At 39.2% G+C, this 20,169-nt stretch overlaps 1 protein-coding gene across 2 annotated transcripts in view; it reads right to left on the reverse strand.

Moving 5' to 3' along the window:
- PDE4B (phosphodiesterase 4B) overlaps positions 1 to 20,169 on the reverse strand; it is a 283,720-nt gene that overhangs the window by 26,977 nt on the left and 236,574 nt on the right. For both annotated transcript variants that reach the window (XM_063137612.1, XM_063137621.1), the window contains one exon: positions 7,893 to 8,005. In XM_063137612.1, the coding sequence (XP_062993682.1) occupies positions 7,893 to 8,005 (113 nt within the window). The remainder of the gene's footprint in view (positions 1 to 7,892; positions 8,006 to 20,169) is intronic.

Below are 20,169 nucleotides of genomic sequence, written 5' to 3' on the forward strand. Positions count from 1 at the left end.
AAGAGGAAACACAATAGAAGAGTACATGTGGGAGAGGCTGGCATTGTTGGATAGCATGTTTAGGAAATTAAAGCCTTGCTAATCCCACTAAAGTCTTTATTTGGCACCATACTCAAACTTAAACAAAAGACCATAAGTTGTTCAGTTCCAAGGAGGATATCAACATCAATTTAGAAAGGATGAGAAAATACATGCATGTACATCATAGACAATTTGATTTCAGAATCCTGTTTTAAGAACAAAGACATACCCCCCTCCCAAAAGTCTTTCAACCTAAGGATCCATTTTGCCAATGGGAGCAAAAAAATGCTGCGACTTTTCAAAGAGGACTTGGACGATCTCTCATTGTGGTACAAAGAGTGACCAATAATAGTCCAAAATACAAATTTTGCTGTCAAACCACCTGATTTCAGGATACATAGTGGAATAAACATTCCCTTTCCAGCTTGTGTAATCAGTTCCTTTTTTTCTGCCTGCCATTGCGAAATTCTGTACTTAAATCATTATCATTACCAGCAAGAGTCATACTAAGATTTCATTCACATATGGCAAAAATGGGGCAAGACAACTCTTTGAACCCATTTATGGTATATGAAGGATAATGGTTTCTCAGTACACATGGATAAGCATCCAAGTGGTCAATCTCTTCAACAACAACAACAACAAAAACTCCAGCAGTAATAGCTGATGCCTGCGTACTCTAACCACTAAATTTTTCTCTGTTTATTGAGCCAATTTTACAATATTATTTAAAGAACTAAAAGTGCATTATTAATAATTTATGTCAATTAATGAAAGGCCACCAGTGTTAAGAATCTTAAATGAAATTGCACAGCTTCTAAATTTGCAAGGGAAAGTATCCATTGGTTGCTCTGCCCCTCATTGCAAAGCCCAGAATAACCAATTAGCAGCTCATGAGCAGCATCTGCATTCTGTTATAGCAATTACTTCCGCAAGTCATGGTAGATATCCTCCATCACTCAAGTTCTTAGATGAATTATATCCCAGTGGGTTCTCTGTTTAGAAGAATTTCATATTAACAGGAGTTAAAACACCTGGAAAACAATGTTCTGAATCAAAGCCATTGAATCAAGGGTTGATGCCCAGAAGGGTCAGGGCAGAGTTCAGCATGCAAAGCTGAGTTGTAAAGGGCATAGAGCTTGTAAATCCAGGGGCAAGACCAGTGGTACAGGCACAGAGCCTAAAGAGAACAGACTATTCCAAGGGTCGGCAATGTTTCCAGTCCATGGTTTCCAGTGCACCCCCAGACACCTTCCTTCATGCTCACCAACACTCCCATTAATTTTTTTTAAAATGAACACATTTTCTTACCAGCAGCTGGGATTGTTCTGAAATAGGTTTCAAAGGAGTTGTTTAATGTGTTAGGACTGAGACTCTACCTTAGCCATATACTCAAGCCTTTTTTGTAGGCTACTTGTCCTTTGCTATGCTTCCATAGCAGCCATTTTGTAGGACATAAACCCAGGACAGTTTATCAAATTGTCAAATGTGCCCACGGCCCAAGAAGGTTGGCTGACTCCTGCTCTATTAGTTTAAAGTGCAGAGTTATTCTACATGTTTACAAGTTCCCTACTATCAAACAACACATCCACAACACTGATCATACGGCACTAAAAGTGCATAACTAGAGGAGCCCAGTCTTGAAATCAGGGCACCTGTGTAAAAGATAGTGCTTAATGGAAGAATTAAGCATTAAGATGATATTCTAAAGAAGCCTTTACCCATTTTAGAGAAATAAAACACTGAGGCTGAGAGGCTCTAATCTGAAAGACATGGGGTGGGGGGGGGGGAGAGAACCAGTGCCATCCCCATGTCTGAAAATCAGCCAGGACATTAGGTTTTTTCAGCTGTTTGGCAGCCCTATTTTAAGATGGAAGAGTGACAGTCACACATAATGCCAAAATTAGAGTGAGGGGTGGGGGAAATTTGCATGAGGCAGGGAGGAAGGGCACATGCAATTTCACAGCCCACTTGCAATATTTTAATACTTTATATTCTTTATATTTATTTGCTTTACATTAGTTTATTATGCACTTAATTTTGTTAGAGCTATACAAATGCTTAGTTATATCTGCAGCAACCCCCTGGTTGGGTAGTACATTCTAAATGGGCCCAAATCAATTGCACCAATCACCCATTTCTACAAAAATTAAATTGCTTGCTTTCCTCTGAGCTAGAAGAACCTGACTGAAAACAAAGTAAGGCAGTTTGGATATCACCAGATGGAATATTCCTCAGTCTAAAATAAGTTTATGCTGCTGCTGCTAACTTAAATAACTAATTCTGTTTCTAGTAGTTCAGTGCTTATAGTCACTAAATTTTTCCTAGTGTATGTTTACCTCGGATCTACTATAAGGCTATTATGCATTTAAGAAATCTCTTGATAATTATGAAATAGTTCTGGCGACTGATTAGACATTCTTTCCTGTATTAACTTTTCCCAATTGCTTAGGCACAAGCCCCTGCTCCTGTAAGGACAGTTGAAGGAGAGGGGAATATCAAACAGAAGGTCATACATTTGGGCAAAATTCCATGATTAATAACTATTAAACTCAACTTTTTTAAAAAAGGAATAGAAGCAGAAGGTTTTCTAGCTGACTGCCCAACAGCACATTCAAGTCAGTCTTTGAGACACACATGTCTGTTTTGTAATGTATATTAAACAAAGGAAGTTACAGTAAACTAAAAAGCAAGAACAGTTTGGCCCACCTTAAGGGAAACATCACGTACCAAGTGAGCAAGAGTCAGGGCTGGCAGACTCACAATAAGACCACCCCCTTTCCCAATATGAACATTGTGCAAGGAGGCACATAGACAGCTGGCAAACAGCCAGGAGTTACCTCCTGAGTTTACATTAGTGTCCTCTTGTTTAGTTTATTGGGCCTCCTAAACCTGAGGCGTGACCCTGTGTGCCTTACGTGACTGAAACGCCTTTTGAAATAGTGTGGTAGAAGTCTTTGTATACATCAATAGATTTTAGTTTACAGATAACAGTGACAATAGTCTAATATGTGAAATTGCTAACAAAAGAGAGGAGCCATAACGAAACATTTCAGCAAGTGCCTACGTGATGTAGCGCTGCCTAACCTTTGGGGCCATTTAGGTGGTTCTGAAACTCCCATCCTGGTGTGTTTTGTGAAGGCCATGTGTAGCCTTACTTCAGTCACGTTACACATTCCATAAATGAAAGACATGAAGTCATAAATGAAGATGAGGGAAGACATGCACATTCTCCAGCCCTATGAGTGAAATGTGATATACGAACGTACTACCTACGTAAAGGCTAAATAGGGTTACTAAGAATTTCAACAAGCTACGCTGAAGACCTGCTGCCCTCGCTGAGTTATGTATTGAGGTATTGAAATTACATCTGATCTCTTTTTTAAAGGAGCATAATATTTTAAATTTATGAGAAGATTATGCAGCTTTATATCAAATCATAGAAAGAACATGAATTGTGGAGCTCTGGTTAATAATGGAAAACATATGGATATCAAGTTATTTGGTCCTTTCTTTTATTAGAGGCATGTTTTATATAGGATGGTGTTGCCCTCACAGTATTTCAGACTGCATATGATTATTCTTATTCCTATTCCTCAAGAGCATTGGTTCTACACACTGAGTGTCTATTGTTATAATAGTGAAGTAGACGTACATATAATGTATGCCAAAGCCACTAATTCTTGAAAATGGGATATCTATTTGACCAATCTGATAAACATTGCCACAGGTGCAGCAAGTTTAAAAGTGTTGAAAATTGACACATGTGTACTCTTTTCTCCAAGTTGCAGTTCGGCAGATCATAAATATATTTCTTTCTAATTCAGTGAAAACTACTGAAGTACATTATTTAGGCTTCTTGAGGAGATGTGCCTTTCATTGGTTTGGTGAAATCCTGAGCAGCAGTTCAAAACTTATCCTACATGTGTATCCACCTTTTTCTTGATCAGCAAAGATGCCCCATTTTGTTCTGGTCCTGAACTGCCTTATGAAGCATCTTGCCTTATTGCTAGAAGAGGGCTCCCTCTCATTGTTTAACCCATCCTGCCAGCTACTGATGTAAGCAATAAATTGCATGGGACAATTCACAGGAGGATTCCTCTAGCAAAATAGTAAGGCACAAATGCTTCATAAGGCAATATGGGGGACAACGTGGGATATCTTTGCTGGTCCAGGGCAGTCCACCTCCCCTTCTGGATTCAGGCCTGAAAGACCAAGGGAAAGTGTGTCTGTAATGGAGGGTAAAGCTGTAAGCAAGGGCAATTTATGACATTACACAACATCATCAGCAATCATGAGGCATGTAAGTTAAGGCATCAGCCTTAGCTTCCAATTTCCTGGCTTTGAGACAGCCTTAACTCTGGTCTTAAACAAGCAGGTGTTTGATCATTGCATATGCTACAATTAATGCTCTCAAAATATACTGCTTTCCTTAATTTTATATTGAATATATCCAGTATCTGGACTTTAAATCATGCTGAAAGTTTTCATTAAAGGTCATCAGAGCAGGACTTTGGGGCAGAAGTTCAGGGCCCAGTAAAATAAGCAGGACAGCTCTCAAATGCAGAATGAGGACATACTGCATTTTGAAGTAAGTGTAATAATGCACATTGGCTCAGTTCAGACAACAAGTTAGTCAACGCAGTGTGAAAACTCCACTCAACAGCGGAGCTTTTAGTGGGTACTCACCACACAACATGTTGTAACTCCACCATTGTGTGACTGTGGTCTACCATGGAGTTGAGTAAAATCCATTGCAATGTTTGATTGACAGTTCCTCTGCCCTCTCTCCTCCCCTGGTCCCCCTGATGGTATCCCATCAGCCATTGCTGCAAAAAACTAATCCCGGCAGCTCTCATTCTTTTCACCACTCTTGCCAAGGAGCTCTTTAGCCCACCACACAACATGCAACACAACCATTGTGCAAGAACTCTCCTTTGCACAGCATTGATATTTTGCATAGAACATTGCCCAAAAAACCCTCCACTGTTGCATGGAGTTTTCCTGCCAGACAACACATTTCTCAACAGTGGTGTAAAAACTCTACTGTGGAGTTCTAAAACCATTGTTGAGAAATGTGTTGTCTGACCTGAGCCATTGCCCGCTAAAGAGGACCCCCCACAAGACTATTAAGTCCAGTGTCTAAAATTACCTAATTGCATCACTGCACAAGAAATGTATCTTGAACTAGTAGTTAACATCATCAGCAAGTATGCTAATTTGTACTTATCGTTGAATGGGATTGACAAAATTTATGAATCATTTTAATGAAGTGTGTACATGGCAAACCACACCAGAATAATTATTTAACTTGAGAAACATCTGCAACTTTTAGAAAAAGAATGCTTTCACTCAGGGCTCTCTCGCTCATCATCAAACTATCAAAAAGGTGGTTTCTTAACAGTTTTGAATAAAGACACGAAAAACTAGTCCTCCCCTCTTTGTCTACTGTTTTTGCAATGCTGTACTTTAAAAACTACGTCTGTCAGGAAGGAGACAGGAAATTCGAGTCACACTTACAACAGCTGTGCCATGCCCACTCTGATTCTCAAATGACGTAGTTTTGGCTTCAGTGGCACAGGGCCAGGAACTAAGCAATAGCAGAGGTCAGGAAGATAGGTCACTGTTTATTCAGCTCTTGCACTTGGGATCATACTGGGTCTATTTGCTTTTTTCCTTTCTCTACTGTTTCTCTTTCCGTTCCTCTTTACTAATGGGGAGCGAGAAACATCCTGTTTTCAAAGCATTAGACTGTTTTGCTATTACCAAACCTCTGTGCAGAAGCATTTGACGGAAGGAAGGCAGATTATTCAGATACTTCACAGATGTGGAAAACTCAACAATAACTTAATTAACAAACATCTTTTAAGAGGCTTCTTAAGAGTGCCCCCCACACCCGCAAAGCTCAATTCACTCTTTACTTTAAGCTGCATGACTCACCTCCAACCAATATCCAAACTCTAAAAAGCCATAAGGATACACCTTGTATTGTTATAATGTAGCAGGGGAGGAAATGGCAAATTACAGTCAAAATGAGAGGGGCAATGCAGTCCTTTGCACGAAGATTATATTTCTACCTTTATTGCCTCCTACATTTCTGTTTTATATGCTAAGAACTGAGAGTGAGGCAAAAGCCTGGGTAAATATTGAACTATGTGATACTCAGTTTTATTTCTACTCACATATTTGCTAATCTTTTATATAGCACATTTGCTGTACAAAATATTGCATGATGCTTATCTCAGTATTCCTTACAACAAGCTTGTAAAGTTGGGCCAGATCTACACCAAGCAGGATATGACACTTTGAAAACAGTTTGAAAACTGTATATGTAATATGTCCTGGGCCTGAACAGTTGTCATAACCCTTATGAACTGTTATAAGCAGTAGTGTAGATCCTGCCCTGGACCCCAACAATTGTCAGTACTGTTATAAACCATTTTAAAGCAGTAGTGTAGATCCTGCCTTCGTTATTAATCCCTAAATTGGGGATGAGGAACAAAGTGTAAAACAGTAATCTGCCCAAGGCTAAAGGATTTGACAGTGACAAGCTGGGTTTGTGAATGCTGTCCTCTGGACCATCCATACATGAATGAATTATGCCTTCAGACGTAACAGTGACAAAGGAGAGCTAGTGCTAGATTTTGTATCAAAGAGAGTTGAAAATGGGCTATTAAGAAAAGCTGAAAAAACTTGCGAAAACGGAGTCCTTTGCAGATAGAAACAAATTCATATTTTAGGTTGTAAAGCTTGCTTATGAGAAAATGCCACATGAAGGTGTAAATAAGTGCACCTGGAGAAAGTTATATGTGCTGAAGCTCAAATAACTAAAGGGCAGAATTTGACATTCAGCATTAACACTGTAGACGATCTCATTGGGCTCCTCAGACAGACACAAGCCACGTATTTGGTTGAGCAGTGCCTGGGATCACAGCAGCCTCAGGGAAGAGGATGTACCTTTTGTTCATGAATATTCAGGCCACTAGCCAATTAAGGTGTGACTGATGTACATACAATCTGAGCCTTAGCTTTCTTACTATAGAAAGAGGGGCTCATTTGTAAGTCTTTGGAGGTTAGAGACAGCGAGATATCGATTGTATATTTTAAAAAATGAAAGCTTTTCTTTTATTGTGTATAATACAATAACTAAACTTAAAGCAAGATATATCATACATATGGCATGAAGAGTGAAGATTACAGTTTGTAGTTATCACAAAGCAGTTGATTTACTCAAAACAGTCATTTCTGAAAGTGATGTTCTATAGAAAGCAGCCCCAGTTTATAGTTTTTGCTTTTATGTTTCTGACCCACATTGCTCTTTTCACTTGATTTCACTGCCAGATGGCCACTATTGTTGCATATTTAAAGAATACTCTAATAAATCATTCTGTAATCATTCTGGGTATATGAATATATACAATAAGAGAGTCAACTATTGAGAGATATAGAAAGTAATATATATATATATATATATATATATATATATATATATATACATGCTTCCTCAATTTACAAATTGTGTAGGTACTATAATGTGTCTCATGCTTATTCAACTATACAAAAAAGCAAGCTTCTTACTATGACTATGTTCTTCTTGAAGACTTACAGATCTTGCTATCATTCATTTGCACTGCTCCAGTTTATTTGCAAGATTATAATGACCAAAGCTAACAATATTGAATAGAGGGATGGTGGTGGCTGGGATGGAAGCATTTATCAACTTCCTTTAACTTTTCATTAAGCCAGTAGAGGGAATGTTGGTAGACACAGAAGCACATATAAAAACTTGTAAAATCCTTGCAACAATATCCAATTTTCCTATCTTTTTTAAAAGCATTATTGGGTATCTTTAAAAGATTTATTTCTCTTACCTTATTTGATGCCATCTCACTAACAGATCGGTAGGTCTGAATGGTTTCAAGTTGGTCTAAACACCAGTCCAATTCCTCCAAAGTTTCCATTGCTAATTTTTGATAAGATTCCTCTGCAAATAAATGCATAGACATGTAGTTAGGCTTGAGCGACTGCAGGCTTTCCATGGTGGAATCACTGACACGGCTGGGACCAACGCTGCTGTAGGTACTACAGTGCTCTTTCATCATGAGTTCTGCAGGGTCCTGTTCCACTCTCCAGTAGAACAAATCAATGCACGTCTCGAGACGCCTTTGAATGGCTGCTGTGGTTTCGTGGTGTGTGTGTGTTTTCTTTCTTTTTTTGTTCTCGCTGGCTTTGAAGAAGCGATGTCAGTAATACATCAACAAACTTCCTCTACCAAGTGGTGTAGGAGGAGGGACGCTCTCTGACAGGCTCATCTGCATGTATATGCACTCACAGAAGAGGAAAAGCAGTTCTTCGTAAGCAAAGGGGATTTTCTCTCCTCTAAAGCATTAATCATCTCGGCATTTCTTGTACAAAGTGATGACATTTCTATAAGACCTTTAAAGTGTCATCAAGTGAGATTAGGCAATCACATTGTATCTGTTCTTGTTTCCTTAAAAATGGTTTCAGATAAAAAGCAAGGAAAGAAAGAACTGGAAGTAAGTCTGTAAAGTTTGTAAACTTGTGCAGGTTTATCATCTTCCTCCCTCCTAAGAGGTTCTTTGCATAATGGCAAGTGTGTGTGTGTGTGTGTGTGTGTGTGTGTGTGTGTGTGTGTGTGAACTTAATGTTTATTAAATTGAATGTTTAATGAAATGTCTCTAACAGGGAAATAAACAAAACAATGAAAATATTTGATACTTTTGAAGGGCAAAATGGAAATCCTCCTTCTCGTAACCGAATTAAAATTTCATCTAAATTTATGACAAAGTCACAATTCTGAACTGAATTTCTAGTAGAAGTAAAAGTTACTTAAGTTTTTGCTAATTCTCTTTGCACATTTGATTAGGGAAGTTTCTCAAAAGACTATGAGAACTTACTGAGACTTACTTCTGAGTAAAGATGCATGGGAATGTCCTGTAACTAGCCCTAAAGGAGCTTATAAAGCATCACAGGTAACAAGAATCTGAGATTGGGCCATAAAAATCCCACTTCCACCTAACAAGTTATTCCACCTGTTGGCTCAAAAGCTGTGCAACAATATATACATGTTCACTGGTAAGAGAACTGTGAATGTTCTAATGACTGTGGATGTCCTAAAGGGCTGAAATAACATCCTATCACCAGTTTGCCACCCTCATTCACAGGTCAATTTTAGGAGTTAGGTCAAAATTATTATGGGCGTGCTTACTATGATGAAAGTGTAGTAGTGGTTTTGTCTTTGCCTTTTCCTCTTTACAGTATATGCATTTTTCCACTGCCAGCAGTGAAACTCTTCTCAGTGACTGCCTGGTGGCTTTTGCTACTGCCACTGGTAGTACAAAGTAAACAATCTTTTTAACACTATCAAGTGTGTGTGTGTGTGTGTGTAGGGGGGATAAAATGAGAAAATGCTGACACTTATAACCATGTTAAATGTCACACATACCCTTCACCACCACTACTTCAAACATTCTGGGCGGAATTACTCTATTTTGAGACAGAAGCTTCAATATAACAAAAGAGGATGAACACCAAAAACGTATTTAAAGGGCATGCTTGTTAATAAGCTGAGCTAGATCTACACTACTGCTTTACAGCAGTATTGAAATGCACTGATAACTGTTGGCTAACAACCCACATGCCATATACCACTTTCGTAACGCTATTTCCTGCTTTTTGTTCCACATTCTAAATGATTTGATACAAGGTGTAGATCTGGCCCTGGTCTCCCTTTTGTGACATTAGCAATGCATATATTTAGCTATTTACATGTTCACACTGCGTGTGCATATTCACTTCTCTTTGAACAACTTTTTTTTCTCTCCCTCCAAAATCGGGCAAGATTAATAGGATGTCAATGCAAATCTATAAAAAGATAAGGCGCACAACCGGGATACTCTAATATGCCGTGTGTGTGTGTGTGTGTGTGTGTGTGTGTGTGTGTATGAATTAAGCCTGAATAACCTCTGCTCAGCTTCTAAAACTCGGAGAAGAAGAGAGTGCTCACTCTCTCTGCCCAACGAATTACACCTCAGGGGCAAGGGGGCCTTTCCTGACCACTGCGAAGTGCCACGTTTTTGTTTTTTGTTAAGGGTTACATTGCAGTATTTTAGAATGCCTTTACAGTTTGTGTCTTTCTATAGTGAGATTATCTTTAAGCAGGTAGCTACACTGGGAATTACTTCTTAGAATCCCCAAATCAAAAGGCATAAACATTCGCCACTTTGCTTCAAGCTCTTGAGTGTCCTGCACTGTTGACCACACCATGCACCACATTGCCAACGAAAGGTAACAATGAGCCTAATCATCATCAGCTACCCAAACTGGGTCATACTGATTTTCTCTGAAGGGTGGGCATTTTATAAAAACACTATTTGATCTTCTTTCAAATTATCATGCAAATAAAATTCTAGCATTATTTTAATGCACACACACACACACACACACACACACATATATATATATATATATATATATATATATATATATATATTAGTGACACCTCTAATCTGGAATAAACTACTCCTTATTCACAATTATTCACATTATAGCATTCACAAAAAGGATATTGTTAGTGCTTAAAACAATTAAGTCCAAACAAATACTAAATGAAATTTCACACAAAAAGGTAGACTTTATCAGGAAGCACAAAATTTTGGTAAGGCTATGCTTCATGTGAAAAAAAAAAAGATTAGATAGCTTTCTTAAAAGAAAGGATGTTCTATATCACACGAAGGAGGGTTTTGTTTTTTTATCATCAATGAGCAAAGAGGAAATGTGGCCGGTTTGGCTGTGGTTGTGGCCAGTTCTTAAAACTGAGCTGCAATTTCGAGAAGCCTCTAGAAAGGCTTCAGCATAGTAACAGTTGCACACACTTGGAACCCCATTGTCAATAATGGCAATAATAGCAACAAAATTAAGGCCATAGGAATCTAGCAGCAGTAATAGGGAAAACCAATTCCTGATTCTGTTTTATAAAACAGGTTTATATCCAAGCCCTGGAACATTTTTTTTTTGGGGGGGGGACTTACCTGAAGTCACTTATAAGCAGTGACATGTAAAAAACAAAACAAAAAACACTATCTACTCAAATTATGTTTGGGCCACTATCTATGAGGCTCCTCTGTGAACAATGGAAGAGAAGTTCTCAATTGTCTCCTAATAACCGGAGACATACACATTCTTGGATTGCTCCTTGGAAACTGTAGTGTGGGGTACACACAGGCCACACCACATAACCTGAGCTCCTGACCATCATGTGTCTCAATGCCCTAGCCCATGATTGGCTGCTGGAATGTGGAGGAGGAGGAAGAGACATCAGAAGTTCAGTGGCATCAGTAGTGGCATTAATGGCATCAGTCTTGTTTGCCAGACAGCAAATAGTTGCCACCTTAGAACAGACATATGTTTCAGCAGCGCACATTCTCTACTGCCCTCCCTCCTCCTCCCCCCATATGGAAGTGTAGCTTTATGACGTTAAGAAACACCATGGATTTCTGACAGAAGGGGTAATTGTAGGGTTGGCATCAAGGGTAGGCATGGAGGAGCAAGCCCCTGGACTTGCTCCTCCCCTTCCCCAATGCAACCTATTTGTTCACCTGGCTTTCGCTCCAGCCCAGTCAATGGCAGTGATAAAGAGGAAGAGCACCAGATGCCATGGCCTACTTGCTCACTTGTTCTCTGCCTGCCAAGCAAGTAAGCAGCAGCAATGAAGAGAAAGAGGAGGAGGAGGAATAACAACGGGTGACAATGGTGGTGAGAAGGTAGACTCATTGTGGTAGGGGCCCATTGAGGATGTCTTGCCCAAGCATGCTCAAAAACCCAGAACTGGCACTGCACGCACACACACACACACACACACAATGACCAAGTTTGGACATCATACTGTGGCTCATTGCAGGTTATTTAACCTATGACAAGCTGAAGTGCCCAGAGGTGCCAGGTTCAATATACAACCCATGCTTGGGAGTTGTTGTGCCATGTGAACCTGGTGAGCATGGGTTATGTGAGGATTAAATCCTTGCATAACCCTAAAACAGACCATGGGATACGTGAGGGATGTCTAAGTCTTGCATAAATCATGCTTGTTTGATTTACACAACATGACAACCCTCAAGCAGGAGTGGGAAATGCAAAATGGTGGCTGCATGTAACATAGCTTCATTGTAGGTTAAATAACCAATGGTGGGTTGTCATGTCATACGAATAACCCAATGGAGATATTAAGACTATACTAAAATTCTGCTATCAAGTATAATGGTTTCACATTGACCTAGTTCATGGTGGTCTCATTGGTGGTTGCTTAAGCCTTGCTAAACCATGGTGCATGATAAGAGAGCGCATGTGATATTTTGAATTAAGGTTGCACATTGAAATCGTCGCCCGGCATACACCGCAGCTCCATGTGGGTTAAATAACCCACGTGAGCCAACCATATCATGCAAACTAGCCCATTATTTCCATGTTTGGGGCATAGTAAATGTTTAAGGGTAAATGTTTAAGGGTAAGGATTTCTGACTGATAGGGCTCATCTACATCTATGAGCCTTCTGGGTCGGAGGGGGAGCATCCCGCTTCCGGGGTCATCCCCCTGCGTGCATCCACCCACGCGTCATCCCAGAAATCAAGGGGGACATGGCAGGCGCCATTCCCCCCCTAGAAACGGAGCGCAATTGCGCTCCACCACAATTGTTCCTGCTTGACCCCGGGATCCCCTGTGTGCCATTTGGACTCACAGGGACAACCTAGAGACAACCCCAGGATATATGCATGGTGTAGACACGTCCATTGTAAAAAAAAAGTCTGAGTATTATGAGCAGTGAAAATTTATATTGAAATCCCATTATTTGGAAATGTCATCAATGTCACTACTTCTAAGCAGATGCTGATGTTAATGTACTATTTACAATAACAAGCAGCTTTTTTTAAAAAAAGGTCTCACAATTCTGTAGTGTAGTTATTCTCAGAAATATTTTTCCTTGTGGATCACATGAAAACTGTTGGGGCTCTCAGCAGACCATGTATGAAAAAAAGAAAAATTGTTCTACAGTTTGAAGCACATAACTCACATTTTAATCTTTTAAAAAATATTCAGGCCAGTATCATCATCAAAACCGACAACATATGAAAATCTCAGGCCTTAGAGCAAGTCTCCAAGAAAGGCTGGTACATTTTTAGGAGAAAATTAGTAAATTCATGAGAGCTGAATTATGAAAATAATGAACCCCAGGCCAGGACTTAGGTGGCCTGGTGATAAACAGGCTCTGGTTATAAGTGCCTTAATTCCCATCGTCAGAAAACCTACATCAAGTGAATGGACAGGTATACATATTCTCGACTGTTCAGCTAACTTTCCTCAAACCATCAGATCACAGTTCAAGAACATTTATTGAAGTGATCCAGAACCCACAGACACTGGGTCTGATTTTTTTTTTTAAAAAAAAAAACCCAAACTCCAACACTTTCACAGAAAAAAAAAACCAGTTCCACAGAAATCCTACAAGGAGGTCACTGTAGAAATCATTCTGCAATGGAAGGAAACCAGTTGTGTGATTCTATTCAAGGAGGATCCATATATAAATATGATACAATAGTTGTAGTTTCCCATTATGATTCTCAGATTTTCTCTGGCATCCTGCTAAATCAAATTTAGAAAGATCCAATCCATCCAACAAAATGTATAAAAGTGTTATTTTCTTCCAAGCCTGATTTTACTGAGCACCAATCACGTGCATGAAAATCACACTGGAGATTAGACATGTGGTTGAGAAAGAGAAACAGTGACCCACAGCAACTGACTGCACAGATATTTGGGCAGGGTTCAGCTGATCAGTCATTAACCCCAAATTAAACATGTATGTGAGAAACACCCTTCATTTAACTTTCAAAGTTAATAGAGCCGCACTTTACTTTGACGTGCCAAAACATGATAGAAAGTAGATGAATGTGGGCTAGCCAGCATAAATTCTTGGCCTTCCACAGTTTATATCTGAGTGAGGCAGTAAATTTATGCATGCGTGTTTATATTCAATAGCATGATGGAATAATTCCCAGAGCATAGTTTATTTGGGGGGAAAGTATACAGTCTCATAAAGTGCATTAAAACTTAGCTCTTATATAGAATGCCTCTTTGATAGGAAATTGCTTCCTTTACGTTGAGCATTAGTTTAACTGTTATAATAAATATTTTAATCTGGATCAATTTTAAATCAATGTTGATTTGTGTGTTCAATGTGCTGACCACACTCTGGCCCATTCACACATATCTATAGCGGTGCGGGAGGGAGATGCTTTCTTGTGACAAGGCTGCTGGTAGGTGTATTAATAGCAGAATCAAGTAGATGGGGCCAACTGTGTGAGCAATTCTTAATCTAGAAATGAGGTCTTACAATTTGCGTAACATTGTAGGATACAGCAAAAGTTATAAATAGGCCACCCAATTCTGAGATTTCTGTACACTCTCCATTCCTTTGAGTATAGCTAGATGATCATATGCGTAAAGGAACTGCACATCAGGATTAATTCCTTAATTGAAATGAGCAAAGAGGCCGTTCTTGGCTAGGGAGCTCAAGGAACACATGCAAGCTTCCATACCCAGAATAAATCAGGGAACGTGCCATAAACTTGACAGCTTTATGTCTACACATATCTTAGACACTTGGATTTTAGGGTGCTACCAATCAAAAAACATTATGCAGCTATCCCATCTTTTCCTCCTTAACTTTTTTTTTTCTGAGAAGAAAAAGGAAGAAATAAGCAGTGGGACAATATAGGTGGATTACAAATAGCTGGTGCTGATATCTGCCCTCCTCTTTCAAATTCTGTGTTAAGAGGCAGGGTGATAGGAGAATAAAAGGCTCATCTGAGACAAACAATGGTGCTGACACTTTCAAAAGGCTAAGGAAAATCCAGGAAGAAAAGTATAAGAGGAATAGTCAGGGGTATTTCTTTGTAACTGATGAGTTCTGAAACTCTAAAGCTCCCTTTATCCAACTCAAGTCAAACATTTTATTGTATGTCTAATAGCCAGTACAAACAACAATAATGTAGAACATCGCATAGTAACAAAGCATAAAACATGAGTCAGGTTAACAGAATGACTAACCCAGATTATTTATTTTATTTATAATTTATTTAAAACATTTGTATCCCACCCTATATCATTAAGATCTCAGGGTGGTGTACAGATAAAAGAATACAGTATAAAACAATAAATATACACAGCTAAAAACAAATTAAACCATGAACCCAGTTAAAACAATATATAATTTAAAAGCAGTAAAATCAATTAAAACAGTTAAAACAAAGTGCCATCTTAGTGAATTTAACAATTAAAGGCTTTGTTAAAAAGCCATGTTTTCACTTGGCGCTGGAATAAAATCAGCACTGGTGCCAGTCGGGCCTCCAAGGGGAGGGCATTCCATAGTCTGGATGCCACAACATAGAAAGCCCTCTCCCTTGTCCCATCATAGTGTATGTGTTGCGCTGGTGGGATGTGGAGAAGGGCTCCTCCAATAGATCTCAAGTCTCGGGCAGGCATATAGAAGCAGAGGCGCTCCCTCAAGTATTGAGGTCCCAAGCCATTTAGACGTCATTACCAACACCTTGAATTCTGACCGGAAATGTATAGGCAGCCAGTGCAATTCCTTTAATTCCTTTATGTTACTTTTGAGGGAACTATCAATAATATGAACTTGAACCTTCTCATATTCTAATATTATCATGATTAGGGATAAGGTTTCCAACAGCTCTTGAGAATATAATGCCATGAATTCTGCATATGACTACCTCTGACCCTAAACACAATGGGCAGGATCCAATGGGGCACTTTCAGCTCTGCTGATGCCCTTACACCCTGCTAATTCCTGTCTGCAAGCATGATCCACTGCTTGCAGAAGGAATATTTAGTGCTTCCAGGGCAACTGAATGGGGCACATAAGGGAACTCTGCTGACTTGTCCCAAATGTTTCAGGGCTTCCTTTCAGAAGTGCTAAATCACTGTTGTGCAAATGGTGGGTTCCACTTGTGCAACAGAATACAGTTGGGCACAAGAGAATTGGTGGAGGTGTGTGCACCCGATTGGATTCTGCCCACTGAATTTGGAGATAACGTGACTATTTGTGTTTTCCAAATTCCAATATGATGCACATCTCACCATGTCTGCTTATGTGTATTTCTATTTCAGTTATGTTCTTGTCATATGTGTGTATGAAAAAACAGTGACTAGACAAACAATAGCTACCAAAACCAACTGCAACGGTCCATACATTAAAAACAACAAATAGTGGTAGCAGTTGTTCCTCCTGCAGAGTGAAATAAGCTCTCCCCATCTTTGCAATGCTTCCAAATTGTTTTTCTGGTGGACTGTATGTCCTTTTTTATTTTTCAGTGTCATTTGGTACATTTAAACTATGAAGACTTCATTTCTCACCTTATTTTCAGGGCAAAAAAGCAATCAAGGTGTCTCAAGGCAGTAGCCAATCTGTGAGCTTATGTGCACTCCTGGAATTATTTGGGCTTCCACTATTTGTGTAGGTGAACTGTACAAGCTGCTCCATTCCAAACATTTGTGATGGGCAGCAGCAGCAGCAGCAACAACAACAACAACAACAACCTTCTTCCAGCAAAACCCATGAAAAACAGCAACACCCACTTGAGCTTTAAAGGCCTAGGCCTCATCTAAACTGAACTTTTAGTCCGGTTCTATTTCACCCCCAAGTCGATCATGTCAGATGATACACACTCCTCCCTGTAGCCACACACACACACACCTTGTTTTGAAGCAAAACCACTTATTTTCTCTTTTTGTGGCGGCCACGGCAGCAAATTGAGTGGCAGAGGAGCTGCAAAAATGGCCATAGGGGAGTGCATATGCTCCATGCATTGCCACCTCTGCTCCAGAGGAATAGGGTTGTGGGAATTTTTGTTCTGCTAATTTGCAGTAGAAGCTAACAAGTGCTGATTGCCTACCACCTTGTGTCATCTCAAACAACAACTTCCTTGTTGTTTCCTGCCTCAGTTCTCCCTATTTTTCTGCTCATTTTTCCGCTACAATAATCAATTTACATGTCACTACTACACCAGAACTAGTAACACTGTCTGATCTTGGAGACATAGCATCAACCCAACTGTATAGCAGTGTCTGTTTGGGTTAGCACATGGGGCAGATTTATCAACACAAAAAAGACTTTTCATTAGCCAGTCTTTGGCCCACAAAAGCAGACAAAACCAAGATGCTGCAGCCCTCTTGTTGCCATGGTGGCGCAAAGGATCCTGTCCATTAGCTACATTTCAATACATTTCACAATTTTATTACACAGGTTGCTTCATGAGCATTTTTTTCCTGGAGATATGAAACTTCAAGAACTTCATTTGTGCAACAGTCTTTAGATTTCTTGAAATATAGTAAAATCCACAAACGCAGCTATTCAGCCTATAGCTATAAAAAAAAAAAGACCTACAGTTTAGTGAAGAACCAGTCAAATTCTCAAGTCATTACAAGAACTTATTTTAATTTGTTAAACATACTGATTTTGGGAATCAGGATTTAAACACTGTCTGGTTATAACTTGACTTTAGAAGCTCCTGTGCTTAATCTCACTATTTCCCCCCCATGCTGTCAGACATAAGCGGAATAAGTAAACACACAAGTATGCAAAAAGAAAGTGGTCTGATTTCTATGCTAATTTATTTTAGTCATCTTCTCTTCTCTCTTTTACTACTACATCTGTTCTATTTCTATATTCTAAAGCTATTTAGTTCATTTTGAAATCTGATCCTGAAAGATGCACTTGTTAACTATTTGGGATCTCCCTGAATATTCTAATTTATTGTTAGAATTGACATACAGACAAGTAGTTATTTCATGCCTGACTCATAAATGCTTACAATAATTCAACTGGGCATTGAAAAACTAAGCCAAGTCAGTAAAACGATAATGTGCCGATTCATCCATTTGCTCTTGAACCAACTAGGTCTGTGTAATCTTTCCTTTTCATTCAACGCCCAAAGATAAGTCTCTCTCCACTCTTGCTATTTCTGCTTCTCCGTATCCACTGACTGCGGTATTTCTAGTATGCAGGCAAATCCCATTCCCTGATTCCCCATATGATATCACTGCTAAGTGACATTTGACAAAATGTTTCCTGCATTTTGCTACTTCCATTTGGTGCCATCCAAGTGCTGTCACTTTTCTTTCTGATTTGTGGCAGCCTCAGTACATTGTTTGCTGTGTTTGGTTCCCAAGTTGGCAGAACCCATCACCAGAATGAGAACTAGGCTGTGGTAATAATGCTATTTAGGCAAAATGAAATGTTACACTGTTTTTCAACCTTCCTTTACTCTCTCCTCATTTGGGACAAAGTGTTTCAAATCCTTTTGTCAATCCACACAAAAATTCTTATGGAGAGAGAAAAACAAACCTATCTGGAGTTTCAAAAGTACATTAAAAAAAATCAAACTAAGGCATTACATGAAACGAAGCTGTTAGGCCAAGATGAGGCCATAATTTTATGATGTTTGCCAAGATGAGGCCACAAACGAAAGACTATTTATCCTTATGTCTCTTATTTCTTACATGGTCATATTGTGATATGTAACTGCGTTCAATGTGTTCTCTTCCATATGGATTTCTACACAATAGCATGCTGCTATGCTCCATTACATGCTCAGATGTCATTTAGGGTGACCATGTGCCCTACTTTACAGTCCTCTATTTGAATGGCTGTCAAGGGACAGTCCTATGTTTGAAAGCATCTTCTGTATGAAGGGCTGCCCAGTCCAAGTCTTGTTAAAGAGAATGAACCATAAGAAGGGAGAGCCCAGAAACCTTGAAGATGCCCGTCAACAATCAGCACCTGATCCTGGACAGCAGACTGAGCAGGCAGGCAGGCCATGCTAAATGGCATCTGAGCCTGCAAGGGAGCACACCAGTGACGTTGCTGGCCGAATGGTCACAGAACACCTCACTACTGTCTTCCCCATGATGGTGAAATTAATTGTATTTCCATTTAAATTTTAGAGTAGTATTTTCTACTGCTGCTGTTTTCCAGCTACTTCTGTTGCACCAGCAGGATCCGCTACAAGTGCAACAGGAAGCAACCCTGGAAACAAGTGGAAACACTCATTTCTGGAATGGGACAGATCAACAGAATTCCCTTCTGTGACCTCCACTAACCTGCCCTATTCTGGAAATGACCATTTCAGCTCATTTCCATTTGCTTAACAGTCCACCTACTTCCCATTGTGCTAGTGGGCAGCATTGGGTACTGCCTGTAGTCATTATTTCTGAACATACTTCTATACAAATAAATTAACACACCCAAATGTTATGCAAATCTCTGACAACTTTTCATAGTGTATATCCTATTTTTTGACAACCCAAACTACTATGCCAAGGTGTTTCCCACAAAATGTCATCTGTCAACATTTAAAAAAAAAAAAAAAAAATCTGGCCTACCTGCTGGTGAAAATGAAAATCTAGCATAGAAGTCTTTTGTTACTGCTGGACCTTGAGTCTCTCTTTTCTCAAGGTATATTTAACACAGGCTCAATATTCAGCTATGAAAATTATTTAACTGCTTACAATCACATGTTGTATATTTCGAGCATTTCTTAAAGGTTGTAGATTATAACTTTACAAACTATTTGGATATCCTTCATACTTTCAGAAATAAATGGAGGGTTGATTTATTGTTGGGATGTATGAATCTGCTCACTTGTTTGTTACATAACAAATTGATTTATTATTATTATTATTATTATTATTTATTTATTTATTTATTTATTTATATAGCACCATCAATGTACATGGTGCTGTACAGAGTAAAACAGTAAATAGCGAGACCCTGCCGCATAGGCTTACATTCTAATAAAACCATGATAAAACAAAAGGAGGGGAAGAGAAAACAAACAGGCACTGGGTAGGGTAAAACTAACAGTATAAAGTCAGAGCAAAATCAAGTTTTAAAAGCTTTAGGAAAAAGAAAAGTTTTTAGCTGAGCTTTAAAAGCTACGGTTGAACTTGTAGTTCTCAAATGTTCTGGAAGAGCGTTCCAGGCATAAGGGGCAGCAGAAGAAAATGGACGAAGCCGAGCAAGGGAAGTAGAGACCCTTGGGCAGGCGAGAAACA

Source organism: Elgaria multicarinata, chromosome 1, assembly GCF_023053635.1.
Source record: "Elgaria multicarinata webbii isolate HBS135686 ecotype San Diego chromosome 1, rElgMul1.1.pri, whole genome shotgun sequence".
NCBI classification, from domain to species: Eukaryota; Metazoa; Chordata; class Lepidosauria; order Squamata; family Anguidae; genus Elgaria; species Elgaria multicarinata.